Consider the following 19,519-nt stretch of genomic DNA (forward strand, 5'->3'; position numbering starts at 1 on the left):
CTCGTGTCACACGCTGCACGTGAAGACGCATTGAACTTAATAGAACGTGATGATACAGTTTTGACTCATCTTTGCATCCCCCCATCTCCCGTTCCAGGATTTGGTATACCAGTATAAAAAGAGGGGGCCTTAAACAGGATGGTTGAAGTTTCTGATCTCATTGCTTTGTCTTGTTTTCAGGGACTGTTTAGCCTTACGTTAAATGAACGTTTCGGTGTAAATGGTGGTTATATGGGTGAGTAGAGAGTTCTTAAATGGGAATTCCATAGGTGTTTTCAGAGGAAGGCTGAACTTTGTATTCTGGTTCACAGCCTAACCTAATTCCAGGCCTGTGACACTGTGTGTATTTGATTTCTTCCAGGTATCATAGAATGGATTTTGGGAAAGAAAGATGCCATGTGGATAGGGTTTATCACTAGATCAGTCCTGGAAAATAGCACAAGGTAATCTGATTGCTTTATTATCAAATTTAATATTTATTCATTTTTAAATTATTTTATTGTTTTTCTTGGAGATAATAAGCAACATAAAATATTCTGTTAGTTTCAGGTACAACGAAATGTTTTGGTATTTGGATATATTGTGAAATGATCTCCACATTCAGTGTAGCTAACATCCATCACCATATGTTGCTACAGAAATTGTTTTCTTTGTGTTGAGAACTTTTAAGATTTACTCTCTTAGCAGCTCTCAAACATACAATACAGTATTATTAACTGTCGTCACCATGTTATACATTACATCCCCAGGACTGACTTATTTTAGAACTGGAAGTTTGTACCTTTTGACCCCCATCACCCATTTTGCCCACCCTCTAGCAATGACCACTCTGTCCTCTGCATTTATGAGTTTAGTTTTCTTAGATTCTACATGTAAGTGATAGCATAAGGTATTTTGTCTTTCTCTGTCTCCCTTATTTCATGAGCATAATGCCCTTAAGATCCATCCTTGTTGTCACAGACGGCAGGATTTCCTTCTTTTTTATGGCCGAGTAATAATCATTGTATGTACACACCACAACTTCTTTATCCATGCATCCCTCAGTGGTCACTTGGGTTGTGTCCATATCTTGGCTTTGGTAACTAATGCTGCAGTGAGCAGGGGGCTGCAGGTATCTTTTAAAGTTAGTGATTTTGTTTTCTTTGGATATATTACCAGAAGAGGAATGACTGAATCATATGGTACTTCCATTTTTATTTTTCTGAGGAACCTCCATACAGTTTTCCACAGTGGTTGTACCAATTGCATTCCCAACAGTGCAGAGTTCACTTTTCTCCACATCCTCACCAGTACTTATTTCTTACCGTTTTGGTAATAGCCATTCTATCAGGTGTGAGGTGATAACTCATTGTGGTTTTGATTTGCATTTGCCTAGTGAGTCCTGATGCTGAGCATAGTTTTCATGTACTTGTTGGCCATCTATCTGTGTATCGTCTTTGGAACAATGCCCAGTCAGATCCTCTACCCATTTTTAAATCAATTTTTTTATGCTATTGAGTTATATGAGTACGATATTGTGATTTTTTTTTTTTTTTTTTATAAGAGATAGATATTTGATCTGTTTTCATTTCTGGGTTCACAGCTCCCAAAATCCTTCAATTTCCTAAGTGTTGAGAGTGATCAAGGTGTCTTTTGTCATGTTAATGAGGCAACTTTTGGAAAGCACCAAAGGGTGGGGCCTGGTGGCCTGTGAAAGAAGCCATTCATTACAGGGTTCCAACTTTCAGGGCCACCGGACATCCGGGAAGGGTAGAGGGGCTGGAGGTAGAATCAGTTGCCACTGGGCAGTGATTTAATGAGTCATGCTGATGTAATGGAGCCTCCATAAAACCCCAAAAGGAAAGGGTTTGGAGAGCTTCTGGGTTGGTGAGCACAGAATTTTGGGGAGAGCGGCATACTCTGAGAGCATGGAAGCTCTGTGCCCTTCTCACCTGCCTTGCCCTATGCATCTCTTTATGTGGTTCTTGCTTCGTATCCTTTATCATATCCTTTAATAAACTGGTACACGTTTCCTTGAGTTCTATGAGCGACTGTAGGAAATTAATTGAAGCTAAAGAGGACCTTGTGGGAACCTCCAGTCTTAGCCAGTCAGCTAGAGGCACAGGTAATGCTTACAACTGGCTGGATGGGGCTTAGGACTGACCTCTGAAGTTAGGGATGGAGTACAGTCTTATAAGTTGAATCCTTAACAAGTGAATCCAATGTTATCTCTGTATAGATAGTATCAGAATTGAGTCGAATTCTTGGACACTTGAGGATGTCCAAGAATTTCTTGGTGTTAGGTACAGGGAACCACCCCATGATGTTAGAGTTGGGCCTAAGGATCATAAAAGAATGAGTTCTTTACATATTTTGTATATTAACTCTTTATCAGATATAAAATTTGCAAATACTTTTGTCCTTTTCACTGGATTGCCTTTTCATTTTGTTGATGGTTTTCTTGCTGTACAGAAGCTTTTTAGTTTGATACAGGCCCACTTGTTTTTGTTGCCTTTGCTTTTTGTGTCAAATCCAAAAATTCATCACCAAGACTAATGTCATGGACTTTATAGCCAAATTTTATTCTGGTTTTATGGCTTTAGGTCTTATGTTCAGTTCTTTAATCCATTTTGAGTTGTGTTTTGTGTATGGTGTAAAGTAGTCATCTAGTTTCATTCTTTTGCATGTTACTGTCCTTTCCCAATTGTATATTATTTGCTCTGTTAATGTAAATTGACCATATATGCATGGATTTGTTTCTGGGCTCTCTGTTCTGTTGATCATCCTGTTTTGATTACTACAGCTTTAAAATACAGTTTGAATTCAGGAGGTGTAATGCGTCCAGCTTTGTTCTTTTTTCTCAAGATTGCTTTGGGTACTTGGGATTCTTATAGTTAAATTTTAGGATTATTTGTTCTGTGAAAAATGCTGTTGAAATTTCAACAGAGATTGCACTGAATCTGTAGACTGCTTTGGATGGTATGGACATTTTAAGAGTATTCTTCCAATCCGTGAGCATAGAATATCTTCCCATTTGTTTGTGTCTTTTTCCCTTTATTTTATCAGTGTCTTATAGTTTTCAGTATACAGGGCTTTCACCTCCTGGGTTAAGTTTCTTCCTAGACATTTTATTCTTTCTGTTGCACTTGTAAATGGGATCTTGTCCTTAATTTCTCTGGTAGTTCATTGTTAGTGTGTAGAAATGCAACTGATTTTTGTATATTGATTTTGTGTCCTGTAACTGTGCTGAGTTCATTTATTCTAACAGTTTTTTAGTGCAGTCTTTAGGGTTTTTGTGTAGAGTATCATATCATCTGTGAATAGTGACAGTTTTACTCCTTCCTTTCTGAATTAAATGCCTTTTTTTTTTTTTAATTTTTTTTTTTAACGTTTATTTATTTTTGAGACAGAGAGAGACAGAGCATGAACGGGGGAGGGTCACAGAGAGAGGGAGACACAGAATCTGAAACAGGCTCCAGGCTCTGAGCTGTCGGCACAGAGCCCGACGCGGGGCTCGAACTCACGGACCGCAAGATCGTGACCTGAGCTGAAGTCGGATGCTTAACCGACCAAGCCACCCAGGCGCCCCTAAATGCCTTTTATTTCTTCTCCTTGCCTAACTGCTCTGGTTGGGGCTACCAGTACTTGTGCTGAATAAAAATGGTGAGAGTAGACATCTTTGTCTTGTTCCTAATGTTAGAGGAGAAACTTTCAGCTTTTCACCATTGACTACGATGTTACTTGTGGGTTTGTCCTATGTGGCCTTTATTATGTTGAGGTATGTTCCCCCTAATACCCACCTTGTTGAGTTTTTATCATGAAAGGATGTTGAATTCTGTCAGGTGCTTCCCCTGAATCTGTTGAAATAATCACATGCTTTTTATCCTTCATTTTGTTATCGTGGTGAAACACATTGATGTGTTGATGTCGGTTCGTTCTTGCACCCCTGTAATAAATACCATTTGAGTATAGTGTACGATCGTTTTAATGTATTGGTAGTTTATTTAAATTGCTCATATTAAAATAGAAAAATATTTTCTAGCTACATTGAATAATTATTTCAGAATTTCTTAGGTTAACTTTTGACATTCATAGGGAGTTCATGGTGTGTGTGTGTGTGTGTGTGTGTGTGTGTGTGTGTGTGTGTGCGCACGCGCGTTTAAAGCAAATGAGCTCGTTTATTTAAAAAGTGCTAGGCATAGGGGCGCCTGGGTGGCTCAGTCAGTTGAGCATCCGACTTCAGCTCAGGTCATGATCTCACCGTTTATGGGTTCGAGCCCCGTGTTGGGCTCAGTGCTGACAGCTCGGAGCCTGAACCCTGCTCTAGATACTCTGTCTCCCTTTCTCTCTCTCTCTGACCCTTTCCCACTCATGCTTTGTCTCTCACTCTCTCAAAAATAAGTAAACATTAAAAAAAAAAAGAAGAAGAAAATAAAAGAATCTGTTTCTCAGATACTTTTGTTTTCCCTTAGTTTCCACAACTAAATATTTTTCATTCCAAGTCCACTAAAAATGTTTACTCTTTTTTTTAAATGTTTCTATGTAGTTATGAAGAAGCCAAGAATATATTGACGAAAACTAAGATATTGGCCCCAGCATACTTTATCCTGGGAGGCAACAAGTCTGGGGAAGGTTGTGTGATTACGAGAGATAGAACACAATCTTTGGATGTATATGAGTAAGTACATTTGTTCAAACAAAATAAGTAGAAACTAAAGCATAGACTGACATATTTACAGGTTTAAGGCATGAAACCTAGTCAGAATCTCTGTTTGTATTTAGACTCAACCCCAAGCAGGATAGATGGTATGTGCTACAAACAAATTATGACCGTTGGAAAAGTCCTTTCTTTCTCGATGATCGCAGAACGCCTGCAAAGATGTGCCTAAACCGGACAACTCAAGAGGTACAGTCACAATGTCCTATGTAGAAATAAATGGTAACGTTTGAAGATTATCTTAGTTGTGGCATTTTTCTTTGGCCTTTGAGGAATTTATAAACTTCCTGTTATTCAGTATCTCTGGACAATCTGTACTGAGTTTTTGTTTCATTTTCAATTGAAAGAGCAAAATTTTACAGTACTTGCCTTTTTACTCTAATGTTGGGACACCACTCTGTAGCTGAATGACAAGAATTAAAGAGGGCAGGAGGAGAGAGAAAAAGTGACACATTAGAACCATTAACTCTTCTAACAGTGACCCCAAAGGAAATTCTTTTAGGGGTTTCTGGGAGGTTGACTGAAGAAAGCCTTTGTTTCTAATAGCCCATTGTGTGGATAACCCTCCTGACATCAGGATTTAACTTAATGAACAAAATTACTTTTGTGTTTTAGAATATCTCATTTGCGACCATATATGATGTCCTGTCAACAAAACCTGTCCTCAACAAGGTATTTTTAAAATATATATATTTATAATTTTTAATTTTAATAATTTTAATTGTAATTTCATATTTTTAAAACATGTATGTATATAATTTACTTTTAGGGAAATAACCTGGGCCCATGTTTTTATCTCTCCCTGTTATCGTGGATCAGTCAGAGCTAGAACCCCCAAGTCATGTTCTGCTTAAGGTTTTTAAAAATGTTTTTTGTGTGACTAAAACAGTCACTCCTGGGATATGACAAACCGATTAGTGTGGTTTGAGGTCCAGACTGATCAGAGTATGGTCTCTGACGTTTCAGTTAAATACAGCCTTTTACCTTCGACTTCTCCCTGTCAGAAATCTCACACTGTACACTACAATTAGCACCTAGAACTCAATGAAGTCTGAAGTCTGTTTTCAGATGGAGCTTCGTGCCTGAGTTTCCCCCGCTGTGTTAGAGATGCGTTAAGGAGAAGGATGGCCACAGCCGGGCTGTTTATCCTCCACGGAACCATCAGGCTCTGCGTGAGCTGAGGATGTGGGGTGTTACAGCACTGGTGGTGAAGCACCGTGCTACTCAGGAATCAGATCTTGTAAGGAATTAACGGGATTCTCTCCAGAGCCTGTTTATATTCATGACCTGGAGTAATGGTTCTATTGAAGTCAGTTGTTTCAATTATTATTGTTTTACTGTGGCATTCTTAAATGGTGAGATGTAAATATTAACTTATTAACTATTTGGTTCTTTGTATATTTATTTTTGTATCTTTGTATACATACCGTTTATATACTATTTTACACTAAGTGTATAGAAATGCTAATGTAAGTCAGGACGTCGTTGAATTGGAAACATTTTTCAAATAAAAGTCACTTTTCTTTCAGCTGACTGTATTCACCACCCTGATGGATGTTACCAAAGGTCAATACGAAACTTACCTGCGGGATTGCCCAGACCCTTGCATAGGTTGGTGAGCACACACCCGGCGTCTAGAATGCTGTGTGGCATGAAGGTGGCAACTCACCCGTGTCCGAGTAGTACGGCTGTCTGACCTCCTTCCAAGACTGAGACTCGGGGCAGTTTCTCTTTGGGGCATGAGTCCACAGACCATTTTTGCCCTAACAGTTGATTACTCTCATTTCCGGTTAACTTCGTTACAGAAACCAATCACCTAGAATTTGCGGTGTCACTCCACTTGGACGTTTGGGGACAGGGACCTCGTGGGGCCCCCCTCCACAGAATAAAGCCAGAGTCCCGGTGGGCACTGACTCCGGCACATCTGTACACCATTCCGTCTTTCGCTTTGATCCACGTATTGCTATGGTTTTCCGTACAGCAGTCTTTTCCTTCTGATTCTTTTCAAATTAACATACCATGGTCTTTGCTGTTTTTGACAGCAGTGTGGAGGAGACAGACATCCACCTGTGTAGTTCTCTTAACAGGCAGTAGGACTGGAGCCTTGACCCTGAATAGAAGTACTTTTTTGGGGTTCATGAAGTAATCCGTATGTGAAGGCAGCCTTTTGTACACAGAACTGAAACGTTCCCTTTTTCATGATTAGTCTACCTCCCAGTCACTCCAGGCATTTGTTAACTTCAAAAACTGAGTCCTAGGTTCTGTGAGTTAGTAGTAAACAAGTCAAAGCCTTGTGGAAATCGAGAGGTGAATCCATAAACTCTCACAAATGTTGTTCACTTAATACATTTTTAGTTTGTCTTTCTGATCGTGTATTTCTTAAAAACCTTACTAAAAATGTCTTTCAGAAATCTGTTTATGAAAAGCGCTGACGGAATGTGTTAACCTTTCAAACTTTCACACAGTTAACTGTGAAGTGCATGCCAGTTGGGTGAGACTGTATCCACTTCATTTTGTGTAACGTCACTTGTATTCATGACGCTCAATAAACGGTCGTTGGAAATAGTGTTGGCAGACACGTGTGCCGACTCAGTGTGGACCTACGTGCTGGAGATCCAAGCTGAACATGCCTGAATTCAGTTACAAGGCTTGTGTAGGTGGGTTCTTCAACTTAAGACGCACTGGTCACTAGCTGACGTGACTAATCCTTTCGTCTCAACCCGGTGTTGTCAACAGTGTGTAGGTGTCCAAAGGCTACTTTTCTCCTGGGAGGAGGTGCTTCCACAAAACTGTAGGGATGCTCATGTTAGCTTAGTGAGGCTAGAGGAATTACAGGAGGATTTGTGTTAAACTTCCAATTCTGCCCCTGCTAAAAATGAAATGAGGCAAACTTGGATTTTTTCCTGAAATAGCCGTCCTTTTGATATGTATAATAAATAGGTGAGATGCTGTTTCAGACCCAATTTCCTCAGGACTCATCAGAGAATATGGAGGAAACAACTAGCATGGAGGTTTTAGGTAGCATTGTTAGGTGGCAACAAAGCAGTTATAAATTAGGATACGGAGCATAAGCCTATTTGTGTATGTCCTTGTGTCCACAGTGTAGAAGGATGACTGGGAGGGTGTTTACCAACATGCCGACAGTGGTTCCCACTGCTGGCTTAACTTGGAGAGGACACGTGAATGGGATGGCACGCACACCTGGTTTTCCTATACGTCGCTTTACCGTCCTTCACAGATAGTGTTTTCACAAAGAGGTCTGTGGCGACCCTGCGTCATTGACGCAGGTCTGTCGGTGCCATTTTCCAACAGCTTTTGGTCCCTTTGTCCTGTGTCACATTTTAATAATTTGTACAATATTTCAGACTTTTTCATTGTTATTGTATTTGATATGGTGATCCACCCCCTGGCCATTCGCCCATCTCTCTCCCTGGGCCTCCCTATACCCCAGGACACAACAGTCTTGAAATTAGGCCACTTAGTAACTTGTTTATTACATTGATTTATTTTTGTGAGACAGATTGAGACAGAGCTTGAGCGGGGAAGGGGCAGAGAGGAGACACACAATCCAAAGCAGGCTCCAGGCTCTGACCAACTGTTCAGCGGCACAGAGCCCGACTCAGGGCTCGAACCCACGAACCATAAGATCATGACCTGAGCTGAAGTCAAGACACTTAACGGACTGAGCCACCCAGGCGCCCCAGCCCACTTAATAACTTTACAGTGGCTTCTAAGGGTTCCAATGCAAGGTAAACCATACATCTCTTTCTTTTTTCCTTGGAAAGTCTATACTGCTTATAATCCCCTTAGTTCCCCACCACCCCCACCTTCTCTAGCAACCACAGGTTCTCTATATGTACAAATCTGGGGGGGCGGGGGGTTGTTTTTTAGATTCCACGTATGAATGAAGTCACATGGTATTTATCTTTCTCTTATTCCACTTAGCAGAATACCCTCTAGGTTCATCCCTGTTGTTGCAAATGTTAAGATCTCATTCTTTTTTACAGCTGGGTAATACTCCGTTTTATATACATGCATACACCACATCTTCATTCATCTATCAATGGATACTTTGTTGTTTCCATAGGTTAGTTTATTGTAAATGATACTGCAGTAAACATAGGGGTGCATGTATCTTTTTGAATTAGTGTTTTCTTTTTCTTTTTCTTTGGGTAAATAGCCAGTAGCAGAATTATTGGGTCATGTTTTAATTTTTCCAGTGTTTTCCACAGCGGGTACACTAGTTTGCATTCTCAGCAGTGCGCGAAGGTTCCCTTTGCTACACATGGTTGCCAACACGTTACATCTTGCCTTTCTGATACTAGTCACTTTGACTAGTGTGAAGTGCTATCTCATTGTGGTTTTTATTTGCATTTCTGTCATTAGTGATGGTGAGCATCTGTATGTCTGTCTTGGAAAAATGTCTTTTCGGATCGTCTACGCATTTTTAATCTTTTTTTTTGCTATTGGGTTTTAGGAATTCTACATATATTTTGGATATTAACTCTTTATTGGTTACGTCATTGACAAATCTCCCATTAAGTAGGTTGCTCTGTCTGTCACTTTAAATCAGAAGCTCACAATGACACAGCTCGCTGAGGAAGGCACATAGAAAGCCAAGAAAGACTGAAAGCTGGCCCTCTTACGCCAAATAGGCAGGCCAGGTTGCGAATGCAAGTAAGTTCTTGAAGGAAACAAAGTGGCATTCTGGTGAACACATGGATGATAAAGTGAGACAGCCTTATTGGTGATAGGGAGAAAGTAAGTTTGAGTGGTCTGGATAGATCATCAAACCAACCACAGCATTCCCTTAAGCCAAAGCTTAATCTAGAGCAAGGCCCTAACTCTTTTCAATCCTGTGAAGGCTCAGAGAGGTGAGGAAGCTGCAACAGAAAAGTTGAAACCTGGCAGAGATTGGTTCATGAGATTTAAGGAAAGAAGCCTTCTTCATAATATAAAAGTGCAGGATGAAGCAGCAAGTGCTGATGTAGAAGATGTAGCAAGTTATCCATATAACTGATGCAGGTGTCTAAACAATATATATATATATTTTTAATTGAGAGAGAATGTGCGAGGGGGCAGAGGGAGAGAGGAAATCTTAGAAGGAGCCTGATGTGGGGCTTGATCCCACAACCCTGGGATCATGACCTGAGCGGAAATCAAGTCGCACACTCAACCGACTGAGCCACGCAGGTGCCCCTAAACGACAAATTTTCAGTGCGGGTGAAGTAGCTTTCTTTTGGAAGAAGATGCCATCCAAGACATTCATAGCTAGAGAGAAGTCAATGCCTAGCTTCAGAGTTTCAAAGGACAGGCTGACTCTGTTAGGGGCTATCGAAGCTGGTGATTTTAAGTTGAAGCCAAGGCCCACAGGCCATTCTGTAAACAAAGCACATCTGTTGGCCACATGGTTTACTATTTTAAGCCCATGGTGGACACCTAACAGCTCAGAAAAAAAATTTTCTTTCAAAATATTACTGCTCATTAACATTGTACCAAAGAACTCTGATGGCGACGTACAACATGATTTATGTTGTTTTCATGCGTGCTAACACAACATCCTTTCTGCACCCCATGGATCAAGGTGTATTTTTGACTTTAGAATCTTACTTTTGAAAAAATACCTTTTGTACGGCTATAGCTGCCACAGAGTGATTCCTGAAGTGGATCTGGGCAACATAAACTAAACCTGGAAAGGATTCACCATTCTAGATGCCACGAAGAACACTTGTGATTCGTGGGGAGAGGTCAAAATATCAATGTTAACAGGAGTTTAAAAGAAGTGGATGCCAACACTCAAGGACGACTATGAAGGTTCCAGACTTCAGTGGAGGAAGTAACTGCAGATGTGGTAGAAATAAGAGAATTAGAATTAGCTTGATGATGTGACTGAACTGCTGCATTCTCATAACACTTGAATGGATGAGGGGTTGCTTCTTATGGATGAGCACAGACAGTGGTTCCTGGAGAGACAATCTACTCCTGGGGAAGATGCTGTGAAGACTGTTGAAATGACAAGAAAAGAATAAAACTTAGTAAAACAGCAGGAGGGCTTGAGAGGATTGACTCTAATTTTGGAAGAAGTTCTACTACTGGGAAAATGCTATCAAACAGCATAGCGTGCTAGAGAGAAATCTGTGAAAGGAAGTCAAAACAATGGCAAACTTTAAGAAATTGCCACAGCCACCCCAGCCTTCAGCAGCCATCAACATTGAGGCAACACCCTTTATCAGCAAAATGATTACAACTTGCTGAAAGCTCAGATGACGGTTAGCATTTTTTTGCACTAAGATACTTTCTAATTAAGGTATGAACTTTCCAATATAATGCCATTGCACAGGAAACAGGGTACAGTATAAACATAAACTTTTACATGCCCTGGAAAACCAAAAACATTTGACTCCCTTTATTGCAATACTTGCTTTATTGTACTGGTCTGGAACCAAACCTGTAATATCTCCAGTGGATGCCTGTATCATTTTTTTAAGTTTCTTTATTGAGAGAGAGAGAGAGAGAGAGAGAGAGAGAGAAAATATGAATCCCGCAGAGCCCAATGTGGGGCTAAAACTTATGAACCGTGAGAACATGACCTGAGCCGAAACCAAGAGTCAGACACTTAACTGACTGAGCCACCTAAGGTGCCACCAATGTATGCCTGTATTACTTTTGCCCCATTGTAAAACTAAAAAATCATAACTTGAACCATCATTAAGTTGGGGACTGTCTATACACTAGGTATGTTAAGAGAGAACTCTAATTCAGGCTTGATAACGTGATTTGTTTTCAAAATATCCAAATCAAGAACTTTTTGTAAAACTGTTGGCCCAATTTGAATATGGGATAGCTCTGAATATGAAAATGTTCTCTATATACTATATAGAATAGATATAATTAAGAAACAGAGTATAGCTACAGTGTAAGAAAAATGGTCTCAACTGTAAGTCTCTGGCTAGTTGATACGTCACTCTTTTTCATGTCTTTTCCGTTTTGTTTTGACATTTAAAATTGCCAAATAAGCCATAACTCTGAAATAAATTCTAAAGCATAAGTGACTATGTCAGTTTAAATGAAAATGCAATTCCGGGCTGTATGGAGGATATACATTTATTAACAGTGAAAAAGCATTTACCCAAAGTGAATGTTACAAAATACAAAGAGTACCTGCACAGTCCAGTGGGCTCACTAGTTTAAGCATTATCTCCACCTGCACAGGATTCTGTCTCACTCATTTTGACCTTTCTCCCTCTTTTATCTGTAACCAGATTTTCAACTTAAAAATTAAGAAACAGGAATCCTGAATGCCTAACCTCTGAGCAGTAGTTACTAAGGAAAATGTAATACAAGTTATCTGATCTTAAGCCCCAAGTATTTTAAAACTGAATTATCTTCTAAAACAGAAAACAACAGACTAGGTTACAGCAGCTATAACACAAGTCAAATAAGTTAGATAAGGTCCACAGCTTCTAGAGTAATAACTAGGAAGTAAAGTTCTTCCACCGTACCTATCTTTCATAGGCATGTAGATAGAGACAGAGCTGTAACACGAAGGCTTGGCTTGTGTGCCAATATGAAATTCTCCCCTTTCCGTTCGGAGTCTACAAGACATATATAGAACTTGAGTATCCATATAATCTATCGTTTTAGTTTCCCAGAAGTCAGGCCAACTGGGTAAGAATTCCTGATTCTGGAATGATAGTTCTCTGAATAGGTTTTATTAATGTCGGAGATCTACACCTCACATAATTTAATTAGTAATACAGTAAATGTCCTCAGAAATCCTCAGTTAACAGACTCCCTGATGAGCATTGTAATTTTACAATCATGTATCAGGCAACTAAGAATTTTAAAGGAATACCAATGAAATGACTTTCTTATGGCATGTTTCAGTAAATTGTTATTAAGTTTTAAAGACTAATTGAAATTAAGTCTTCATATTTAATTCGAGAAACCTGTAAGGTTGGCTTGATAACAGGCTCGGTGAAGCCTCCCTCAGGTATAGGTCAAGTTTGCAATCTAAAGGTAATTCACCTTTAAAAACTGATTTATTTAGTGATGAAGAAATCTCATAGATGTATCTCAAAAGCCAAGTTTGTCTAAAGGCATACAGAGAGTTAACATTCTGCTACATAAAATTTAGTTCTGTAATCCCTACTTGAAGGGGTTTGGTTTTTCATTTAAAATTAATCATAATGTTAACTGTGCAGAAATACTCCCTAATTACATAAAACCTTTTTTTTAAGGCTGTGGCAACATAGATAGGAATTGAATTCTGGAAAATATTTATCTGATAGGTATGTAAGTTCGAAGTACTAAGGACATGTGTTCTGAACTTAATCCAATTTGAACAGAATATTAATATATATTTTATAATAACGTAACCAATATTCTGGATACCTTTATAACTTGCCCTATTCTCGCACAGGAATAAGACAATGCAGGCATTTAAAAGAATATCAGACCCAAGAGCAGCAACACTCATACTATCTGGAAGCCTGGCCTAATGGCTGCTCTTTATATTAACTAGTCTATTTGTCTAACTCTTGACTGTTGCTCTTCTCTAACTATCCTAACCATACAGAACAGTGACTTCCTGTTTAGAATTCAACATCATTTCCAAAAGAGATTACTTTACAGATAAGTCCAACTTTATTTAAAACTACATCTTAAATTTAACAATACTAAACATCACAATGGGAGAGGGAAAAAAAAAAAAAAAAAGACCAAAAAGAAAAAAAGAAAGAAAAGAAAAACAACCCTACAGTGTATCAAGGCTTGAATCTGTCCAGAATTCAGTTTCTGATGTTTTAAACTGCCACGGGCAGAAATCAGCACACCTATCAAGAATGCAGTGTCAAACTAATTTACATTTTTATACAGATCAAAACAGATGTTTATTTAGTGCCATGTTCATGTATGCATTGACTATGTAAAGCAAGTTAGATGAGCCTCTGAAGACCTCTCATACACTTTGGGCTCCCACTGTTTCTGAAAAACAGAATGAATGCATTATAAATTACTGAATTAAGACATACTAGAATTTACTGTTCTCTTACATTAAAGTTATTATAAAAATACTAATGTAGTTTAAAAACAGATGAGAGTTTGTTTGAGGACAGCAGACTGGCCAGATACTTCATTTCTCTTAAAAAAAACTCCACTAGGAAAAAAACGGTAAAACTGATGAAATCCTGACCAAGAAAAGTGGCTGTGAGGGAAAAGCAGGACAGGGGACAACAAGCCCCCAAGACGCTAAAAGCAGGCAGTGGCGCAGTGTGGGGCCAGAAGGGCTCAGCCCAGACCCCCTGAGCAGGGGCAGCTTTGAGACTCCAACTAGCAGAACTGGGCTAAACCACTGGGAAATCAGTTAAAGGTTTGACATTTAGTATTTCTAGGGAAAACAAAAATAAAAAATCTTAATTAACTGGCTGATGAATGGACAGAGAACAACAAGAAAATCCTTTGATTTTGATGCAAGACACGTTCTCATCTGAGTGGCCCAGGGGCTGAGCCATTAGATCGATACAGAAAGAAATCTGGGATTACTACTGCCTGGCTCTGCAACGAGACATACTTACACAGAATGGTCTTCAGAAAAAGTATAGAAGTTTTAACTACTATAGTTATAAAAATAAAATGTGTGTTTGCTTTTATTTTTTTTTTTTTATTTATTTTTTTTTTTTATTTTATTTTTGGGACAGAGAGAGACAGAGCACGAATGGGGGAGGGGCAGAGAGAGAGGGAGACACAGAATCGGAAACAGGCTCCAGGCTCCGAGCTATCAGCCCAGAGCCTGACGCGGGGCTCGAACTCACGGACCGCGAGATCGTGACCTGGCTGAAGTCGGACGCCTAACCGACTGCGCCATCCAGGCGCCCCTGTGTTTGCTTTTATAACCTTAATGTAAGAAGAAGAGTAAAACTGAATAGAGAAAGCAGGAGGAAAAGGAGGCAGTGGCTGAGTAATGACCAAAGCTGATAGAACGAGCAACCAACCACATATACTTAAAATAACAAAGGTATCCTCAAACAGAAAAACCAAAAATAATAATCGTGAAAGGAGAGGTAGGTCCAAATACTCACTTTTGATAGGGAAGATAAGAGATGTCTGAATTTTTTAAATTAAGAAAAATTAAAACGATATTATTTAAAGATAAACAGTGTCTCATCCAAAAGAACTAAAAACCAGTAATTAAAACAAATGGGCTCCTCCAATTATCCTTAAGTCTTTTGTACCTTTCCTTCTTAAACAACATGCATCTATTACCTTGCTAAAATTCAAGATTTTAAAAATAGAAAATTATCTGATAATACCATTTTATACCTAATTTCTAAATTCGGCAGTGGACTAGACTTTTTACAGAATTATGCTTCCTTCCAATATTTGGCTTAAATCTTCCAAGTACTATGAATGGATGTGAAAAACAAAATGATGGTATCAAGAGTGACTAATTTTTCAATATGATTTCGTTGAAATTGGCAACTCTTACCAGGTTCTTTTAGTGTCTGAGAATTCCCAGCTAGTTCTTCAGTCTGCATTTCACATAATATTTCACCAGATAAATGGTTTTTCTGTTCTTCCTCTACCATTTTCTTCCTTAGGTCTGCCTTTGGAATGAAAACAAAAAACAAAAACACCTCAAAATCAGTTTTCATCTCAGTAGTAGTATTTGTTATATGAAGACAAGTTTAATTAATTAACGAAAGCAAAATACCTCTGAATATATTGTCAGTTTAAGTGGTAAATCTTCAACTTTCACGAAGTCTTCTTCATCAGATTTTTGACTTATGTTACCAGACTCTGCTTCCTGTAAGATAAATTATATTTAATGAAGGCAATCCACTCTATCTCTGGATCTAAGCCTTTTAAAGTCATCCATGCCAAGAGATAAAGTGGATTCTTAGACATAAGTACACATCAGTAATTCCATCCTGTTTTTGTCCTGCGTTCAACTCCATGAATAAAACAAAGCTGGCGTGCACAGGAAGGGCCATGCACTTGCAGCTGTGGACATACTACCGAGCACATCTGTCTCCATTTGATAAAACAAAGAGCCAGTTTATATAGGTTCAAAGAAAAAATAGCAGTTACACCGAAGGCTAAAATAATCAGAAGAAAAACTGTGGTTTCTTGATACGATTATGGAACGCATCAGAACTGGATCTAGCAGACTATCAGTAAACATTTATAGGCTTTCAATAGCAGCTCTGTGGAAACTGAGAAACATGAGGTATGAATCTAATAACTCCCTTCTGTGATCTCTTCAGTGTTTCTTTGAAACCTGACATCTTTTATTCCCCTAGTTTCCCTTTCTGATTTTTAACAATATCACTGTACCTATTACCCAAGTGGAAACCTTAAATTTTTCTTCTTCTTTCAACATTTCTCACCCATCTCTCCCTCATTCATCTCGAACTTGGTGTCTCTATGCATGGTAAGGGAGCTTCCTAACATCACCTCCTTGACAACAAATCTTATACAGTCATCAGATTCATCTTCAAAAAGCATGACTTTGGCCATTTGACTTTCTTGCACAAGAACCTTCAGTAGTGGCCCTGGCCTAAATTTCAAATTCAAGTCCCCTCTATAATCAAACATTAACTTAATTTCAATTGACTGCCTCCTATAGCAACTCTATGCACTCATCAAATTAGAGTAAGAGTAAGTCTAACAGGTAACTTTCAGAGTTTAAAATAATTTTATGGTGTAAATTTTATGGTGGTAAAGCAATCAAGACAGTTAAGAAACTCTACTAATGTTTCGGGAATATTATAAGCTGAGAAATTATGAAATCATAATTGTAAATACATCTGTAAGAAGAAAGTTGATGTTAAAAGAAAAAAAGTGAAATACGTTCCTAAGGCCTAAAAGTACATTGTTATAAATCCCTTAATTTTTGCTGACAAGTTTATAAAACACAATCTAAGATCCAAAAAATAACCTACTTACTATAAAAATTAAATTGAAACAAAAATGTCCAAGGTAAAAACTCAACTTACACCCTAAGTATAGATTTGCTACCATATTTTTCTGTCATTTACTGTATAGAGATAAGGAGTCTACTGCTGTCAAACTGTGAACTTTCAGGTTTATCAAGGATTTATGAAATGCTCTAAAATAATTAAGATGTTAGACATGGATACTGTGAGAGATTAACGGTGACCCGCGTATCATCTGTCCAAATCTAAACTTGGAATGAACTCTGAAGACTGCCACCTAAAGCTCAAAATTATAAAAAAGAAGAGCTTTTAGGTTTTGAGACAATCATCTTAATTTTACTATCACCCTTCTGTTCAAGTTTAAAATCAGTTTGAATACGAAAACCATCTTGGCAGTTACTAAGCCTAAACACAAAGGAAAGTTCTGCGTACAGACTGTAAATGTTAACTTGGAAATGGAGAAATACACACAGAAATGAAATGTAAATGATACGTACATAGTCATTCACTAACACTGGCGATTCAGTGTCAGGACTTCCGGCCAAAGAGCTTTCAGGGGTTTCCTGGGCAGATTTAACTTCTTTGACTGCAGGCACCAAGGTTTCAATTTCAGTTAAAGGTAAAGGCAAAGGGTTAGGCTGTTTAGATGAATCAATGGTAGTAAGAGAGTCCTTTTGGATGGCGCTATTTAAAGGTTGCTCATTTTCCAAGATGTTGAGGTAACAGGGTTTCACAGGAGTGCTATCTTGGTCATCTGGCATCAAAAGAAAGTCTTAACATTAATGTAATGAAACAGCTATTAAATTTTACTATTATACCAAATAGGCAGTATATATGAATGAGTAATCAAGATATTTAAAACCCAAAAGAAGAGGCAGCTACAAATTTTCCTTATCAATGGTTCCTAAAATTAGTTCATCAGATTCATCTGGGGATGTTTTAAAAATTAGATTTCTGAAATCCACCCAATTTCTAATGAAGTAGGATATATTCATGAATAATATCCAGGAATGGGCATTCTAAAAAATCCCCCACATTTGTAGCTAAAGATGTCTTCTTTAGAGACTTTTTTCTGTCTGTTTGTCAACTCTTATTTAACAAGTGTTTGCCGAAACAAAGCCCTCATGTTTTCTACAAAGGATTTAGGGGAAAGAAAAAAGACATACATCAGGTTCAAAACACCTTCCAAGTTACGTTAGGTAAGAATTTAGTTGGGTTTTTTTGTTTTTTGTTTTAGTTTTAAGCACATAAAGGGCACTTTAGATAATCTTAAAATTGAACACTTTAGATTTCTTGCCTTTACTAGTAGTGGGTTCTTGTTCTGATGGGACATTTTTGCTTTCTCCTGATTTTTCAAAGTCATGTTGTAGTACCTAGAAGGAAAAAGTGATGTCTTAATAGCAGGGCCTGAAATATATGGCCACTATATAGGAGATGGGTTACTACTGTAAGGTTTTTGTCCAACTTGAGACCTTCATACAAGGGTATTTAAAAATATCTTCTGAAAGCATTTCAAGAAGGAGGCATAGTTGCCACTGTTAAGATGGCTAAGTAAAAAGGCTTCCCTTTCTTCTTAACCTCAAAATAATAGAGAACTAGAGTGTTATGGATTCCACTATTTATTTATTTTTCAAATCAGACTGGATCATGAATGACACTAAAAGACATCTGCTTGTATGTAGATGTTCAGTGAATGGAAGAGGAAGTGAGCAGGAGGGAGAAAGATGAAGCAAAGTGCCTTCAGCAAGAAGAGAGAACAGTAACATTCACCTCATGCTTGGAAGTACCAGATTCTAGGAAGGAAGGAATACATTGTGGGTGAAAAGGGGGGTGCTGGTGGTTCTTTGAAACTGTTTAAAGAAGACGCAAACACCAGGTTCCCTCCCCAAACTCAAATAGAAAATGGGAGATTATATTTTGGGTAAAGGGAATTAGCCTCAGACCCGGGGCTGCCAGGGTGGGGTGCAGAAAGCACAAATGAGGACAGGATAAAATGTCACACTGAAAACAGAAGCATTCAGAAGTCTGTGCAGTGATGGGACACTGGGCGTCATTTCCACATCAAGCTCCAGAAGAGCAGGCTGTCAAGGGGGTGTATCTACCTCCTCTCCGGCAGGAGGACAACGGATGACCCTTCTGGGGAGAAACTAAAACACCCCAAAGAAAATACCAATAGGTACTAACATTTGGGATTTTCTATCAAAAAGCTAACCATCTACCTAATGACCTCCCGTGAAGCCCAGAACAACCCCAATCTGCTTTATGCTGAGTCATTTTTTAATATAAACACTAAAGGTACCACAGGCATTTGAAGAAAGCCTGCAGGTGAGTAAGAGAAGACAGTGCTTCCTTAAAGTAGCAGCATGCTATAAAAAAGTAATCAGAAAATAAAAGTATATAGAAATTAAAAATATGACATTCACATAAGTATTAAGGTCAAAAAACCTCCCAGAAAGTAAAACAGAGTAAAGGGACACTATAAAGAAGAGAGGAGATTAGAAATTGGAAAATTAAACCAGGGGCACCTGGGTGGCTCAGTCAGTTGAGCATCTGACTTCAGCTCAGGTCATGACCTTAAAGTTCCTGAGTTTGAGCCCCGCATCGGGCTCTGTACTGACAGCTCGGAGCCTAGAGCCTGCTTCAGATTCTGTGTCTCCCTCTCTCTCTGCCCCTTCCCTGCTCACAATCTGTCACTCTGTCTCTCTCTCTCTCTTTCAAAAATAAATAAAACATTAAAAAAAAAAATTAAACCATGAGGGCCAATAATGTCTGACAATATTAATTCTAGGAGGAATGAAGAGAGAAAATGGTGGGGAAGAAATACAGAAAAAGAAAATTTACCAAAATGAAGGACATGATAATGATTGCTCACAGACCCCCTGAGTAC

At 38.6% G+C, this 19,519-nt stretch overlaps 2 protein-coding genes across 26 annotated transcripts in view; one reads left to right on the top strand and one right to left on the bottom strand.

The window, feature by feature from the left end:
- ASAH1 (N-acylsphingosine amidohydrolase 1) overlaps window positions 1-7,262 on the top strand; it is a 49,679-nt gene extending 42,417 nt beyond the window's left edge. Inside the window, exons 9-14 of the mRNA XM_019466692.2 lie at window positions 181-235; window positions 362-443; window positions 4,526-4,657; window positions 4,762-4,885; window positions 5,312-5,368; window positions 6,226-7,262. Coding sequence (XP_019322237.2) covers window positions 181-235; window positions 362-443; window positions 4,526-4,657; window positions 4,762-4,885; window positions 5,312-5,368; window positions 6,226-6,315 — 540 coding nt within the window. The 3' untranslated portion in view covers window positions 6,316-7,262. The remainder of the gene's footprint in view (window positions 1-180; window positions 236-361; window positions 444-4,525; window positions 4,658-4,761; window positions 4,886-5,311; window positions 5,369-6,225) is intronic.
- A 903-nt stretch (window positions 7,263-8,165) lies between these two features.
- The window catches only part of PCM1 (pericentriolar material 1), an 83,817-nt gene continuing 72,463 nt past the window's right edge, over window positions 8,166-19,519 (bottom strand). For 19 of the 25 annotated variants that reach the window (XM_019466701.2, XM_019466698.2, XM_019466700.2 and 16 more), the window contains 5 exons: window positions 17,930-18,005; window positions 17,130-17,386; window positions 15,408-15,500; window positions 15,183-15,300; window positions 8,166-10,699 (listed from right to left, as the gene is read on the bottom strand). In XM_019466701.2, coding sequence (XP_019322246.2) covers window positions 10,602-10,699; window positions 15,183-15,300; window positions 15,408-15,500; window positions 17,130-17,386; window positions 17,930-18,005 — 642 coding nt within the window. In that variant the 3' untranslated portion in view covers window positions 8,166-10,601. Of the gene's footprint in view, window positions 10,700-11,782; window positions 13,682-15,182; window positions 15,301-15,407; window positions 15,501-17,129; window positions 17,387-17,929; window positions 18,006-19,519 lie in introns of those variants that run through there. The other 6 variants (XM_019466703.2, XM_053900906.1, XM_019466715.2 and 3 more) reach the window with 2 other exon arrangements.

Source organism: Panthera pardus, unplaced genomic scaffold, assembly GCF_024362965.1.
Source record: "Panthera pardus isolate Hobbes unplaced genomic scaffold, ASM2436296v1 HiC_scaffold_13, whole genome shotgun sequence".
NCBI classification, from domain to species: Eukaryota; Metazoa; Chordata; class Mammalia; order Carnivora; family Felidae; genus Panthera; species Panthera pardus.